The sequence below is a fragment of the Gavia stellata genome, chromosome 1, assembly GCF_030936135.1.
Source record: "Gavia stellata isolate bGavSte3 chromosome 1, bGavSte3.hap2, whole genome shotgun sequence".
Lineage (NCBI taxonomy): Eukaryota > Metazoa > Chordata > Aves > Gaviiformes > Gaviidae > Gavia > Gavia stellata.
The window spans coordinates 4,482,221-4,496,775 of NC_082594.1; the positions used below are offsets into that span (position 1 = coordinate 4,482,221).

General features: G+C 50.9%; 1 protein-coding gene across 1 annotated transcript in view; it reads right to left on the reverse strand.

Annotated features, from left to right (window-relative positions):
* GAB2 (GRB2 associated binding protein 2) overlaps positions 1–14,555 on the reverse strand; it is a 90,487-nt gene that overhangs the window by 30,026 nt on the left and 45,906 nt on the right. Inside the window, exon 2 of the mRNA XM_059821772.1 lies at positions 5,752–6,052. Coding sequence (XP_059677755.1) covers positions 5,752–6,013 — 262 coding nt within the window. The 5' untranslated portion in view covers positions 6,014–6,052. The remainder of the gene's footprint in view (positions 1–5,751; positions 6,053–14,555) is intronic.

The following is a 14,555-nucleotide window of genomic DNA, read 5'->3' on the forward strand; positions in this document are numbered from 1 at the left end:
TGGGGGAGGTGGGTGGTATACTCCAGTCTTGCTACCTGCAGCGTCTTCACTGAGCATTTGGGCAGCTCCTGTCCTCCCAACAAGTCTTCAGGGGTATCTTTGTGCCGTTTTTTCTCCAGCCCACCTTGAGGTCCCTTTGCTCGGCAAACAACAATGCAAACCTGGCTGCAAGGAACTGACAGGGCGAGCAGCGTTGCTGGTCTGATGCTGGGACCAATACATTATTTTTTGGGAGAGGCGAGGAGCGAGCAAGAGCAGCCATACGAGCTCACAGCACAGACTTGCAGGCAGCCCATGTGGGCAGGCAGCGGGTTGGGGAGCATATGGGACACCCGATCAAAGCAAGGCAAGTGGTTACTAAAGCAATAAATTTGCTCTCATGGGCTGGAAGGGGGTAACCAGTGGAGGGTCTGGGGCAGCATCAAGCCAAAGAAACCCACAGAGGAGATCGTGCACGTGGGATGTAGATCTCATTGATGTGAGCGGCCTCTGGGTCTTATCTGGCAAACTCTCCTGGAGTGAGCATGGCTGACTTGAAGGAGGAAGGAGAAACACTCAGCTCTCCATTAATCATTAATGCTCGGCCCTGACTTGCATTCAGTGAGACAGTAAAAGCCTCGGGATTGCTGGGGATCGATCCCAGCCATGATGCAAAATGCCAGTGCCGAGCCTTGGAGATGGAGCAAGGAGTGAGCCGGAGCCCAGGACTGCTGTGGCGCAGCCCCCTGGCAGAAGGCAGAGAAATAAATAAAAGAAATAAAGTCCCAGATGAAAAAAAAAGACTACAACATGCCTGGGCTGGGTGGGAGAGGCCATGGCTGCCAGACACAAGCCATCGGGGCAGGAGCCCAATGCCATCCTTTTCCCACGCCCTGCTCACCCTTTCCGAGTGACGGGAGCCTTCAGCTCAGAGCAAGGGCATTTACTCACCCGCAAATATTCCCTTCCCTGCTTCCATGGCTCGGTTAAACCTCTAGCACAGGGGCATTAATGAGGTACAAGAATAAGCTCTTAAACGCCCCTGGGTGTTTGCTCAGCACCCACGAATCCAAGCCCCCGAGAGAGCTCGTCCCCCATGGAGGAGGTGGAAGAGGAGCTGCAGGGAGGTGCTGGGGGTGGCACAGTAAATTGGGACAGAGTTAAAAGAGGTATTGACCTCTCTGAAATAACTAACCTGTGCACAGGACCCCTGCAAGGACACACACACTGCAAGGACGCACGGTGGTTCACGAGAAATTAAATTACACGCTGCCGTAGCTGTGCCTCTGAATTGTATCAGGAATGGGACATGGCGGGGTTTTGGCCAAAGCATCAGCTCCGGAATGGGTTAATGGCACAAGAGATATGTTTAGTGAGATTTGGTATTTTTTTTTAACTCCAACAAACAAAGCATATGAGAAAATCCAGTTCACAGCTGAGCCCTGGCTGCCTGCCCACTAGGGCAGGGAAAATGCAGACGGTTCGAAATACCCACGCGCCTGTGTTTCTCCCGCAGCCCGTGGCTCAGGGTCCCTGGCAGGTCTCCCCCCATCGTATTCATGCCGGCCAAGGTGGCAGCAGTGCAAATTGCAGTGTAAAAGCAGCGCTGAAGAGCAAATCTACTTTTCCTTGAGCCTTGCTGGCTTCCCTGGACCCGTGGAGGAGCCGGGATCCTGCGAGGCTCCGCTTGTTCAAAAATAGTAATTAGCTCTCAAAGTAAATAGGTGTTAACAGAAACAAAGAGCTTCGCCGCAGTCTGGGTAAACACCTTAGAGTGAATTTAATTTCCCTTCTCCCGGCAGATGTAATCACACTGCTCTACAATTATTTTCAGGTCGGGGCGGGGAACGCGGCGGCTTTGAGGAGCAGCTGCTCCTCGGCGGCGCCGGGGCAGCCGGAGGTACCCGCCACTTCACTGACATTTAGGTCCCTGAGGCTGAAACGAGCTTCCTTTCGACAAACCAGATGTGTAACGCAGCCGGTCATCAGCTAAACCAGCAGCTAACCGTAGCAACGACGTTAAACTACCCTAAACTCCAGTCTATTTCTTAATCCTTAGAGTCCCCCAGTCTAGACAGGACACGAAGGACTAATGTGAAAACCAAGCAACAGAAAATTTACATTCTCCTGTCGAGCTGCAAATAGAAAGAAGCATCAAAGGGTACAAATTTGTTGGGCCTTTTAATTTTTTTTGCCTTTTGGGAGTGCGGGCAGCACCCAAGCGCAGTCCTGAGCTGGTGCAGAGGGTTTGCAGCCAGTTTGCATCACTGTGTGCAGCTGCTTTCAGGTTGCCCGTTTGCTCATTAAATCATGCTAAAAAGCAACGGAAAACCCACCCTTTCCCTACCATCATGGGGAGCTGGTAAAATAGGCTTTTACTCAAACTGCCCCAAAAGCTAAGGCGTTTTTCCTCCACCACCGGTGGGTTAAAAGCAAACTAGTGACCAGTGGCTGGGACTTGGCTGACGCAGGGTATCCCTTCAGGCAGGAGGTAATGTGATGGCAGCTGTAGTAAATGCCTTTGCCGGTGATGGAGCGCTTCCCCAGGCAGGATGTGAACATAACCCAGTTGGGAACAGCCCGGCTTTGGGGCCAGACCCAGCAAGGCTTTCGGGTCAGCATAAAGCAGTCACGCACCCAGGAACAAGAACAACCAGAAAAATGTGCACAGTGGCTTCCCTGGCAGTTTCTGATCTTGTTCCACCATGCTGCTCGTCTGCTGGGAGAGGGAGGTTTTGTTAATTAATTGCTACAATTAGCATGGAGCTATTCCTGCCCATGACAGTTTCCTTTTCCTCCCCTTTTTGGTGTGTCCAATTACTGACTCATTCATTCTCCAGGGCAGAGGCTACAACAAGGCACAGAGAAGCTTAAGGATGAAAGGGTAAAGTCTAAGAAAGAAATGCCAGTGGTCTCAAGCTCTATTTCTACCCAGCAACTGGGTTATTCTCATGTGAACTCCTCATCCTCTCCCACCCATCAATCCATGGCTTCAAGGACAACACCAAGTTGGGTGGGAGTGTTGATCTGCTGGAGGGTCGGAAGGCTCTGCAGAGGGATCTGGACAGGCTGGATCGATGGGCAAAGACCAATTGGATGAGGTTCAACAAGGCCAAGTGCCGGGTCCTGCACTTGGGTCACAACAACCCCATGCAACGCTACAGGCTTGGGGACGAGTGGCTGGAAAGCTGCCCTGCAGAAAAGGACCTGGGGGTGTTGGTCGACAGCCGGCTGAAGATGAGCCCGCAGTGTGCCCAGGTGGCCAAGAAGGCCAACGGCATCCTGGCCTGTATCAGAAACAGTGTGGCCATCAGGAGTAGGGAGGTGATCGTGCCCCTGTCCTCGGCGCTGGTGAGGCCGCACCTCAAATGCTGTGTTCAGTTTTGGGCCCCTCACTCCAAGAAGGACATTGAGGTGCTGGAGCGTGTCCAGAGAAGGGCGACGGAGCTGGTGAGGGGTCTGGAACACAAGTATTGTGAGGAGCGGCTGAGAATGCTGGGAGAGAGCTGGAGAAGAGGAGGCTGAGGGGAGACCTTACCGCTCTCTACAGCTACCTGCAAGGAGGTTGCAGAGAGGTGGGTGTTGGTCTCTTCTCCCAAGTGACGAGTGACAGGACAAGAGGAAACGGCCTCAAGTTGCACCAAGGGAGGTTTAGATTGGATATTAGGAAAAATATCTTCACTGAAAGGGTTGTCAGACACTGGAACAGGCTGCCCAGGGAGGTGGTTGAGTCGCCATCCCTGGAGGTATTTAAAAGACATATAGATGAGGCACTCAGGGACATGTTTCAGTGGTGGACTTGGCAGTGTTAGGTTAATGGTTGGACTCGATGATCTTAAGGATCTTTTCCAAGCTAAACGATTCTATGATTCTGTAAGGAGGTGATGAAGAGGGAGCACAGCAGTTACAAATATTGCTACCACTGTTTTATTTCTTCCTCCTGCTGACCTATCAGGAAGGATGGGTGATGGGCTTAGGTACGTTAAGACGGACAAGACTCCCAAAACCCATCACGCTGCAACGATTCTGCAACCTTTCTGCCCAGCCTCGGGCTGTGGGTCCTTCAAACAAACATTATCTACTTTGGAAAATCGATGATTTATTCACCATTACTTAGCAGGGACAGTGAAGGAAAGGTGAGCATGGGGTCACCACTTCGGCAAGCACCAAAGCAAAGCACCAGACCTGAATAATTCATGCTCCCTCTTTTCTGCAGCATCTGGACACATCTGCTGCATTTGCCATCACAGGCTTTTTCTCGGCCAACTCAGAAAATCATGCTTTGGCAGCTGGGTACTGTTTCACGCGGGTACTTTCCCTACAGCATTAATGAGCTGTAATTTTGTTACAAATAGGGATTGTTGTTCCTCTTTTGCTGATGTCACTCTGTGATCCTGCAGGGAATAGTGCTTGGATCTCTGCAGCCTGATGAGCCCTATGTGCCCTTTGGGACAGATGTACTTGCAAGTGGGAGATTGTTTTTCCTTTTGCTGCCCAGATTTATATTTCACTGAAGTCCAGTATCGATCCCGCTGCCACTGGGCTGCAGGCTCATTTTACTAAATGGGAGGAAAAACAGTTCTCCCAGCCGAATGCACGCAAAATGGAAAATCCTGCAACAAAACAGTTCTTAAAAAGGGGTCTGAATGATTTTACTGAACTTCAAGGACTGCGCCTCTGACATTGGAACGGGATGTAATTTATTTAGCCTGACCTTTCCCTGCAAGACCGTGCTGGCGGCATTATCAAGGATCCTTTCTACCACTTGTACACCCATTGCCAAGGTGACGTCCCATTTCATGCGTCAGTTGGTGAAGATTGCATCCGCGCTGATGTGATGCTTTGTTTGCTGTCCTGCCTGACAAGCTCTTGGCACAATTTCAGCTCCCGCGGATGGCAGCTGCTCCACGAGGGACCAAAAGAGGTTCAAGCTGGACGTTATTATGGGGAATTTCATGTAGACAGAGCACGGGATGGGGGTCCCCTGGATGAGACTGGACCATGGATGAGATAAAGCAAAGATGACCAGAGGTGCTACCAGGGGTAACAGGACCATCAGGCGACTGCAGCACAGCACCCCATGCTCACCCCCCATCCCATCTCACTCGGGATTTATGTGAGCCCTCATGGTGCCGGGTAAGCAGAGGCAGCTCACCGGTGCTCACTGCAGAGGCTTGCCAAAGTGCAATCGAGTTTGGACAGTAGAGCATGACTGGTGGAACAGGTCCTGCTTCCGCACAAAACCACTCGGTGTTTTCCCCTCCCCTCCCAGAGCTTTCCCAGTGGGTCCCAGAGAAAACAGAGATGCAGGGGAGAGGATGTGTCTGTCCTTCACACGAGAGCCTGTCAGCGGTGGAGAGGGTGGAGAGGGACATGGTGGAGAGGGACATGGTCCTAGGAAAACTTCTCCCCCACCCCACCAAGGGATCGAAACCTCTGAACGAGGGGGATTTTCACTGTTTGTTCCCACAACTCTCAAAGGGACTTCAGTAATGGATTAGGACAAAGGCTGCAGTTTAAAAAGTCCCCAAACCCCAGCAACTTCTTATAAGAGACCCAAAGGTCTACAGTTATGGGGGGAAAATGAATTAGGTGGCTCACAGGGGTAAAGCCTGCACTGCTTCAGATGTCAAAGGTAGGAAAGCCTCGTGGAGATTTCCCACGTGTGGGCTGCACCCCCCTCCCACAGGTCTGATCTGAAAGAAGAGCTGGGCCCCGTTGGGAAGACAGGACAGGAGATGCCCTTGGCTACGAACACAGCTCTCACGGTACCTGTGTTCTCCTCGGACTGGTTGAAGCCACAGATCTGGCAGATGCTGCGAACCCACTTGTTCATGTCGTCCTCAGTCTCGGCCACCAGGTAGAAGGTCCTGTCACTGGTCTTGATGTCGAAGATGTAGCTGTCTTGCAGCTCCTTCTTGTTGAAGGTCAGGCCCGCGTCCACTTGCTCGCAGAAATTGAGGTTGATCACACGCAAAGGTTTCTTGGAGTGGTCATTTTTGTAGTACTCCAGGACGTCGGGGTCTCCACTCATCCGACCGCTGCGCAAGACGAACCAGCGTTTCTTCCATGCCTGAAACCAAGAAGAGAGGAAGCATGAACCCTGTTGCGCAAGTCGTGAGGGCCAAGAAACCACTTCCAGGTGCAGGGTGACACAGATGGACATGACACCTCCCTGTCCTGGGATGCTCCGGGATGCTGCCCAGGACATCCCTGAAAGAGGTGCACAGACTTAGCTCAGTTCATCAATTCAATACTCAAATCCACTGCTTATCTGGGACAATTAGATACCAAAATATCATTCTAGCTTAAGATGACTCTAAGAAGTGCTAGTCTTAAGGCACAGAGAAGCCTTGCTCCTACTCTACAGCCTAGCCACACTCCCAGGACCCAAATACCCATCGCTGCTCGATGCGAGATAATCTGCAGCGCAGCATTACTGGCAACCACAGTGCCAAAATGCCTTCCAGCAGCTCAGAGAAGCTCAGGTGCTTTGGACACAGTGCCTTGGGTATCCTGCCCTTCAGAGAAACCCTTGAGAGCATCACAGTGCGTGTCTGCAGACACTGACCACACCAATCCCACCCCTGTTTAAATGCCAGGATAGAAAGGCTAATAAAACCAACGGGCAATTGGTTTGTTTTTTTTAAATATCAGGAATAATTCCGTAGGACACCCGTGGAGAATCCAAGCTTCATTTGTTTTTCAGCATCTTCTGCTCCCCGTTACGTAGGAAACTCCTTAGCAAAGGAAAAGGTTATCATCGATTCTTTCGAGCACTGCTGATGGTGGTCCCTGGCCAAACCACCCAGGCAACAGGCTCAGGGGGTTACGGTGTTTGAAGCAAACTGTCAAAATAAATGTCAGTCATCAGCCCTGGCACTGGGAGCTGCGGCCCCTCTGCTCTCCCCACACCAAATGCAGTTGGGAGCCCACAGGAGGGGGAATAGCCACAAGGATAATGCGCTAAACGATACGACTTATATTACACAGAGAATTGTGCAGGTGTAACTCCCCATCCCATGGGCTGGAGGGGATTTTTTGGGGGGCTGGGCTCTGCAGGAGCATCCTGGTGCCTGCGGGAGGGATGCACAGGGTGAGGGACCACCTTGAGCTGCTCCCCATTGCAGAGCTATGCTGCCTTGCAGAGGGCTCAGCTCCTATGGTGTATAGAAGGGAAGGACTACGTCTAAGCATAGAACTTAAACTTTCTGAGTTTGTTCAGGCTCCCTTTGAAGGTGGTGAAGGTTTGAGAGGTGCACGAACACTGTGGGCTGGATATGGCCCATGCAGATGAGCGGGGTGATGTGGGGTATTGCCAACGCTCCTGCATTACCTGAGGTAGACCTCAGTTTGCACCAAAGGACACCAAGGGAGGGGATGTGATTCTCACCATCCTGCCCTGGCCATGGACATTTGCTTGTTTTATGAGCTTTACCTTAGTTATTTTTTAAAAAAAATCACCAGTTTTTGGGTTCATGTGATTATGAGATGTTGGGTCATGAGGAAGCACATGACGCCCCTAAGAAGGAAGAATAAACAGCCACAAACAACTTTAGTAACCCAAGAGAGATGGCAAGGCAAGCATTGTGCTGGGACCTCTATGATGCTCCCTGGGAGGTGACTACAGCTTTGCGTGTTGACGATTGGGCATGTGCTAGATCTCACCCACCCAACTGCACCAGGATCCCACAATTTTGGAGAATTTGGTGGCTGAAATAAGGATAAGAAACCCCTGTGATATTTTGTCTGAATGGTCCAATTTGCACCGTACTTCTCAAAGGCTTAAAAATAGCTTTTGTAGGTGTCTTTGAGATTTGTAACCAAATTAGTTTTGCACTAATTCTCAAACTGGCTCCTGGTGCTAGGAAAGCAACTTCAGTGCAATCTTCCAAATGCAACGGAGCAGCAAATTGCTTAGTAAGAGGACATGCGAGGATGGCAGATTTTGGTTTCATCTGGAAGATGCTCATCCACTTCTCATAAAAATGGTCACTTTTATATGAAAAAAAATGCACACACAGTAAAGCTGCATCCATCAGGGAGGGAAAAAACCCAATTTCACCAGGCAGCAGCAATAATTCACTAGTCCATCTCCTCAAAATGGATCACGCAAATAATTGGGGAAAAACCTCATGAATATTTTTTCTAGCTCTAGGTGGAAAATGTCCCATTAGCTTCTTTCTATTAACACCGAGCCATTTCTTTGCAGCCACTTGGCAGGACAAAGACATGGGCACACATCAGTGAGGGGGTCTGAAAGAAGATCAAGTTGTGCAACTGCATGAACTGCCACCTGAATGAAGACACATCCAAAACCAGTTCTTGCTACTTGGCTGGTTGCTTTCCAATCTTTCGGAGTGAAGCCTTGCAGCATCCCTTCACAGCTGAGAAGTTGCATTAAAAAAAACACAAAGTACAGAAACTAGACTCCAGAATTTAGAGCTTTCATGGAAAAAATAGGAGGAAATGCTGCAAGCAAGGCCAATGATGCTACCACAGCTTCCCTTTTTATCACCAATGTGAGAGCCACAACTTCTCTAGTTCTCTTTGTTCTGTCTGGTAGCAATGGAAAGCCCCACGCAGTCAATATTTGGCAGAGAAAACAGTATAACACATGCAGTCTGGTGGTATTGGGTAAGTCCTAACACACGCTGTTTGCAAAAGAACTGCTCTTGTCAGGACAAAATTTCTTGGGAAGCTTTAGGAGCTGCAGTCTCACTGCAGGGTGGGACCCTTGGACAGTGCATCAGCCCCACCAACCTGGGATGACCGCCCTGTCCACCTCTGCCTGGTGCCCTTGTGATGATGAAGAGTCACTAGTGATTTTCTAAAACAGCTTCTGACCCAGAAAAACAGTTCACGGCAGCAGCTGCTGGACTTGCCTGTCCTGGACAGGTGGCTGCAGGCAGCACAGCTGGATGCATCTCCCACTGCCCATCCCTGCAGCAGGACCAGCCGTTTCTGCCTCCTAAGATCAGCTTCTGAGCCAGAGGAATAAGCATTGGCCACTAGAAGAGAATGGAAGGAAATAATAAAGAAGTAGCCAGGAACCTTCTTATTTTTGTAGAGATTTTCCCCGTTTCTTTGACTTTTTGAGCACTGAGCCCAGCAAGCATATTTCAGCTCTTCCCCATGGATTTGCTATGTCTCCGTTAGGAAAAGGGCTCAGCTTGTGTTTGCTAGGCTAGGGCTGTTCTTGGAGCATCTTGTGGCACTAATGGAACTTGCTTCAACATATAGTAATATGTGGCCCATCCTCCTGGGACACCTATTTCCCCATTCAAAGCTACCAGTATCATCCAAATCTTCCATGCTTAGGCTTCCCTAGAATATCAGCTTCCTGCAAGAGGGTGATTTAAGGGTCTACCGACCACCAGCTGCGACAGCAATGGGATGCATAGGATCTGTACGTGCATGGCAGTCGCAGCCCATGCCAAACCAGGGGACGATGCAACTCCACGTGAACCTCCATGCTCTGCTGCCACATTTCCAAGAGCTTCTTCTCCCACCACGGGGCTGTGATGGCCAACACGCATCTCCTCCTCTACCTGAATTTTCCTTCTCTACTTATTTCTGTTTCTTCCTGGCTCCTCTGAAGCCCCTGTTGCTGTCAGCCCACTCCTGCCAAAACACTGTGCCTCACCGCCACGTGGTGTGAGCCAAGGGCTGTGTTTGTTCAACAGCTTTACAACATAGAGAAGCCAGCAGCTTAACAGCCGTAAAATGGTGCCTTTGTGGCACAAATTTCCAGCTGTGTGGTCCTTTGCCTGCATCAGGTTGTTTTGAAGTTAAATTACAGCTGTTAAAGGCCCTTAATATCATCGAGAAATATTTTGACTCTTGGCAAGTACTTCTTTCAAAGACTTTTTTGTTAAAAAGATGCCCATCATGCTGCCAGTACAATGTAAATCCTCCCGGATGCCGAGAACCATGACTGCTGCTTGATAGCTTTCCACCTCAACAGTGCCATGGCAAGTTAAAGTTTACAAAACTAACCCCTTTCTGGCTGGATACTACCTGGAATTGGTTGTCTTATGGATTGGAGAGTTGGGTTGGCAGAGACGAGGTGGTGCTGCTGGGTTCACAGGCTGAGTGCACTTAGCAGGGATGCTCTGGGGGGCTCAGGTTGCGGTTGGGACCCTCCTGTCCCCTCTGCTGGGTGAGGAACCAGAAGAAGCCAACCGGAGAGGTGGCTCCTCTTGAGCAATGGAGATACAGTCATGGGAGATCTTCTGATCACACCATGAGCGAGGTCCCTCACATCCCCTGCAGCTGTCCTGATGGCAAAATACTGTGACAGAGCAGGTGGCATCACTGCAGAGGGCTCAGACTGTCCCTTGCTGGAGACCCTGGGGACTCCAAGTGCATAATAACCCAGGTTTAATTGAGGACAGGTCAGACAGAAGCTTTATTAACTATGATCATAACGAGAGGACATGCAGACAGCATCTCCCCCTCCGCTCCTCTGTTCTCTGCCAAGTGACTGCAGAGCTATAACAGCCTATATACTGTATACTCTATTTTTAGAGAGAGGTGAGGAAAACAGTAAATTCAATGTTAGCAAAGCCTGGTATCCATCCCCAGGAGGGAGCTTGCTAATTGCCACAATCCTAAGAAGGAATCAAACAGTAAAGAATGTGACAATATGGGAGATGGCTCTTGGTGGAGCCTATAGGAGTGGCCCACCCAGTATTATCTTAGCTCAGAAGTGGGGATTTGGAAACAGTCAGAGACTGTTAGCTTTTAGTCAAAAGGAATGTTCTTTTAATTAGAATAAACTTTTGAGCCAGACCTCTCAAATCTCAAATATTAATAATTTTACCACCACACCCTTATAGCCTATATAGGGAGAGGAGAGGAGAGGAGCGGAGAGGAGAGGAGAGGAGAGGAGAGGAGAGGAGAGGAGAGGAGAGGAGAGGAAAGAGAAGAGAAGAGAAGAGAAGAGAAGAGAAGAGAAGAGAAGAGAAGAGAAGAGAAGAGAAGAGAAGAGAAGAGAAGAGAAGAGAAGAAATAAGTATTTCCCAGGAAATCTCTCTGCCCTGCTCCTTCTCCCCTGCTGCCACCTTTCTCCCCAGGAGCGCACCACGCCACTAGTGTGAAATAAACCTTCCACAATCCGATCTGACACAAATCTCAGGATCTAATCCAAGCTGGCAGGTGGGATGAGTGACCTAGCTGTGACATCGGGCAAATTTCTCACACCAGGATGAAGTCAGGGACTGAGCGATTCAAGCAGGAATCCCCACAGCGGAGCAAGCAGGTGCTTGTGCCCTGGATTTGCCCAAAGCCAGAGATGCCCTAGGTGCAGGATGGCTTCTGCCATTGCCCCCGCGGCCACCAGCCACTGGCGGGGATGCCACTGTGCCCACAGAAAGCCCTGAGCCTGTCCCAGCCCCACGTGTCCCCGGTTTTCACTCGCAATGTGGTGTGGTCTCACATGCCATCAAGCATGTTCACCCTCCGGCTCCTGGTGTATCTGGTGTGTCAGAGAGGAGATAACGCTCCAGGAGCACACGAGAAGGACCGTGATGTCTGGAAAGGTCTCACTGCTTCTCCCAGCCACCGTGTCCCCTCGCTGTCCCCTCCTGGCTGCCACCACTTCAGCCATCCTGGCAAGATCATCCCTGGGGAAAGGGGATGGAGACAATGGGGCTGTCCCGAGAGCACATGCTGCTCTCGTCACAGAATCATAGAACCAATCATAGAATAGTTTGGGTTGGAAGGGACCTTTAAAGGCCATCTAGTCCAACCCCCCTGCTATGAGCAGGGACATCTCCAACTAGATCAGGTTGCTCAGAGCCCCGTTCAACCTAATCTGGAATGTTTCCAGGGATGAGGCATCTACCACCTCTCTGGGCAACCTGTGCCAGTGTCTCACCACCCTCATCCTAAAAAATCTCTTCCTTATATCATCCTTGCTCTTGTGTCGTTTCAGGTGGCTTGGCTCGCTCAGTGGTGTTATTGTTTTTGCCATGCGCAACAACGGTGCTGACTGTAGCCATCGGACTGTGTTACCCCACACTGGGGCTGACCCTGCCCTGGCCACTCCATCCCCACAGTCTTGCACAAGGGACATGGTCCCCTACTGCGGCCGGTGCTACCAGCACTGGGGAGTGAGGCCCCATACGAGAGGATTGTAGAATAACCTATTGGTGACCTGTATAATAATGTTGTCTTCCTCTGTGTCCCTGGAGGCTTTTTATCCCATCTGATGGACAGAAGTATGCCGGTTTTATTATTCATGCAAGAACGCCTCTCCCCTCCCTGTGTTAGCGCTAACTCAAAGGAAACGCAGCTTGGAAGAAAATTTGCAAGGAGCGAGGAAATCCCCCATGTCTGCTCAGGTAATGGTGCTGCTGGCTGATTGCCCCCACCATGGCTGTCCAACCCTGACATCCCTGAGCCCAAGAGCAAACAGGAGCGCCCTGAGCCCCCTCCTGCCCTCCCAGACCCCCCATGGCACTCCAAGCAACTTCTGCTTGCCTGCTGCCTGCTCACAGCACCTTTTGACATGATGCTTGGAACAGACAGGTCGCAACACTGCTCCTCTCACCCTTCAAAGGGATGGAGACTGATCCCTGCTAATCACGCGTCTGCCGTCTCCGAGTTCACGGCGAGTTCGTTAGCAGCATCGCTTTGGGGGAGGCTTGATTGGCAGCGTTAATAACGCCGCACTGCAGCGGCGAGACCCTGCAGGGCACAGGAAACCTTGCTGGGGTACAAGGCTCTTCCTTGGCTCTCTGGGAATTGAGGGAAGTTACGGCGATGCAAAAAAACCCTAACTCAGTCTGTATCTCAGGCTGTCAAACTGACCTTCCCTCCTGGGATTTTTTTTTCCCCACTGTTGGAGGCATAATTAGGCTTCAGAGCACACGCTGAATCGCTACATGTGAAATCCACCCGAGGGTTGTGTGGCTGGTGAGAGACCTCCCGCACCGAACATCACTCATGGCTGGCTGAGATTGGGTTTTAAGGAGGTGAGGCTCAAACACAGATTAAAACCTATTTGCAAGATCATTTAAAAACCCATAAGCTTCAAAACCAACTCCTGCCATCAGAGATGTTTGCTACCAGGGAAGGAAGGGGTTGGGATGGCTTGGAGCTAAAGGTATGCTGGTGTGAGCTGGAGGACCTGCTCCCCGCTGCAAATGCGGTGGGCAACAAAGCAGTGACACAATGTGGAAAACATTTCCCTCTGTATTTATTTTACGGGAGTTCTCCGGTTGGAAAGATTTCAATAGCTCAGTGCTGCATGGTCAATCTTAGGAAAATAAAGATGTCTCTCTGGGACATGAGGGTGACAACTGCGTTTCTGCTGGGATGCTGGAGCACCTGATTAAGGATAGGTTGGAAAAACAAAGTACCAAGTAGTAAGGATGTACTCACACCACCAGACAAGCTGTAACTGTCTGAGAAAGGACACAGGGGAAACCCTGAGGTGGGCCAGGAGCGCTTCTACCTGGAGGGTGTAGAGAGGATGGAGCCACTCTCTACTGGGAGATGCATGGGGACAGCATGAGAGACAATGGGAAGGTCCTATTAGATGTAAGGAAAAGGCTTCACAATGAGTGGTAGGACAAAAAAACCCAACATGGGGTGATGTCCATCCTCAGAGATATTCAAAACCTGCCAGGACAAGACCAGGAGCAACGTGATTTACCTCCACAGTTGGCCCTAACTTCAAGCTTTGAGCAGGAGGTCGGTCCAGAGAACTCCAAAGGTCCCTTCTGACCTCAGTTATCTCCGAATCTAAATTACTTTTCTGTAATTAGATCGAGCTCCCAGTGAGGAGTGTTGAACTTGTATGGAGACCTGATGAGACAGCTCAGACCCCGAGCCCCGACGTGGGACCAGCACAACCACCTGCCATGCACCCATCCTCAGCATTTAGCTGAAAGGGCAGCACTGGCATTTTTTAACTCTCCTTGAGTAAAGCAGCCTTTTCTGGGGAATTCCTTCTGCTGAAAGCTTCAAGGCGCCTTTGCAAGCAGGAAGGTGCTGGGAAAGCGTGAGGTTCGAAGGAGTGAGCTGGAGCCCAGCTCCTGCCCCGGGTCTGGCCGTGAATGGTCCACATGTGGGGCCTCCACTGTGTCCCTGCCACCGTGCCATGAATTTTGTTATCTGGGAGTATTTCCTGCTATTCAGCCCTGTTATGTATTCCACTCTGTTATTCCTAGCCAAAATGTCTTCCCCTGGCCCGCCACGGCACACCCTTTGCAGGGGGACCAGAGCGGCACCCGAAGGAGGTACAGGCAGGTGGGTGTCCCTGCGTGGGGATGGGCAGAGCTGGCGGCTCCCCAGGGACCTGCAGGACGCCCGGCGAAGGGGCGAGATGACACTGCCATCGCCTCTGCCCCAAGCCCCCATCGGCCAGCCTGAGAAAAACAGCACAGCAAAAGGGACAGCGTCCTACAAAAGCAACACTGCAGGCGATACCCCCCGGGGCCCCGAAGGGATTGCAGCGAGTCTCCAGCCGACTGCTTAGTCTGGGTCTGATCCAGAAGCCAGGGCCACTAAAGGGATTTTTCACCCTTGGCCTCGAGGTGCTTTGTTTTCAGCAATTCTGGTCCCAA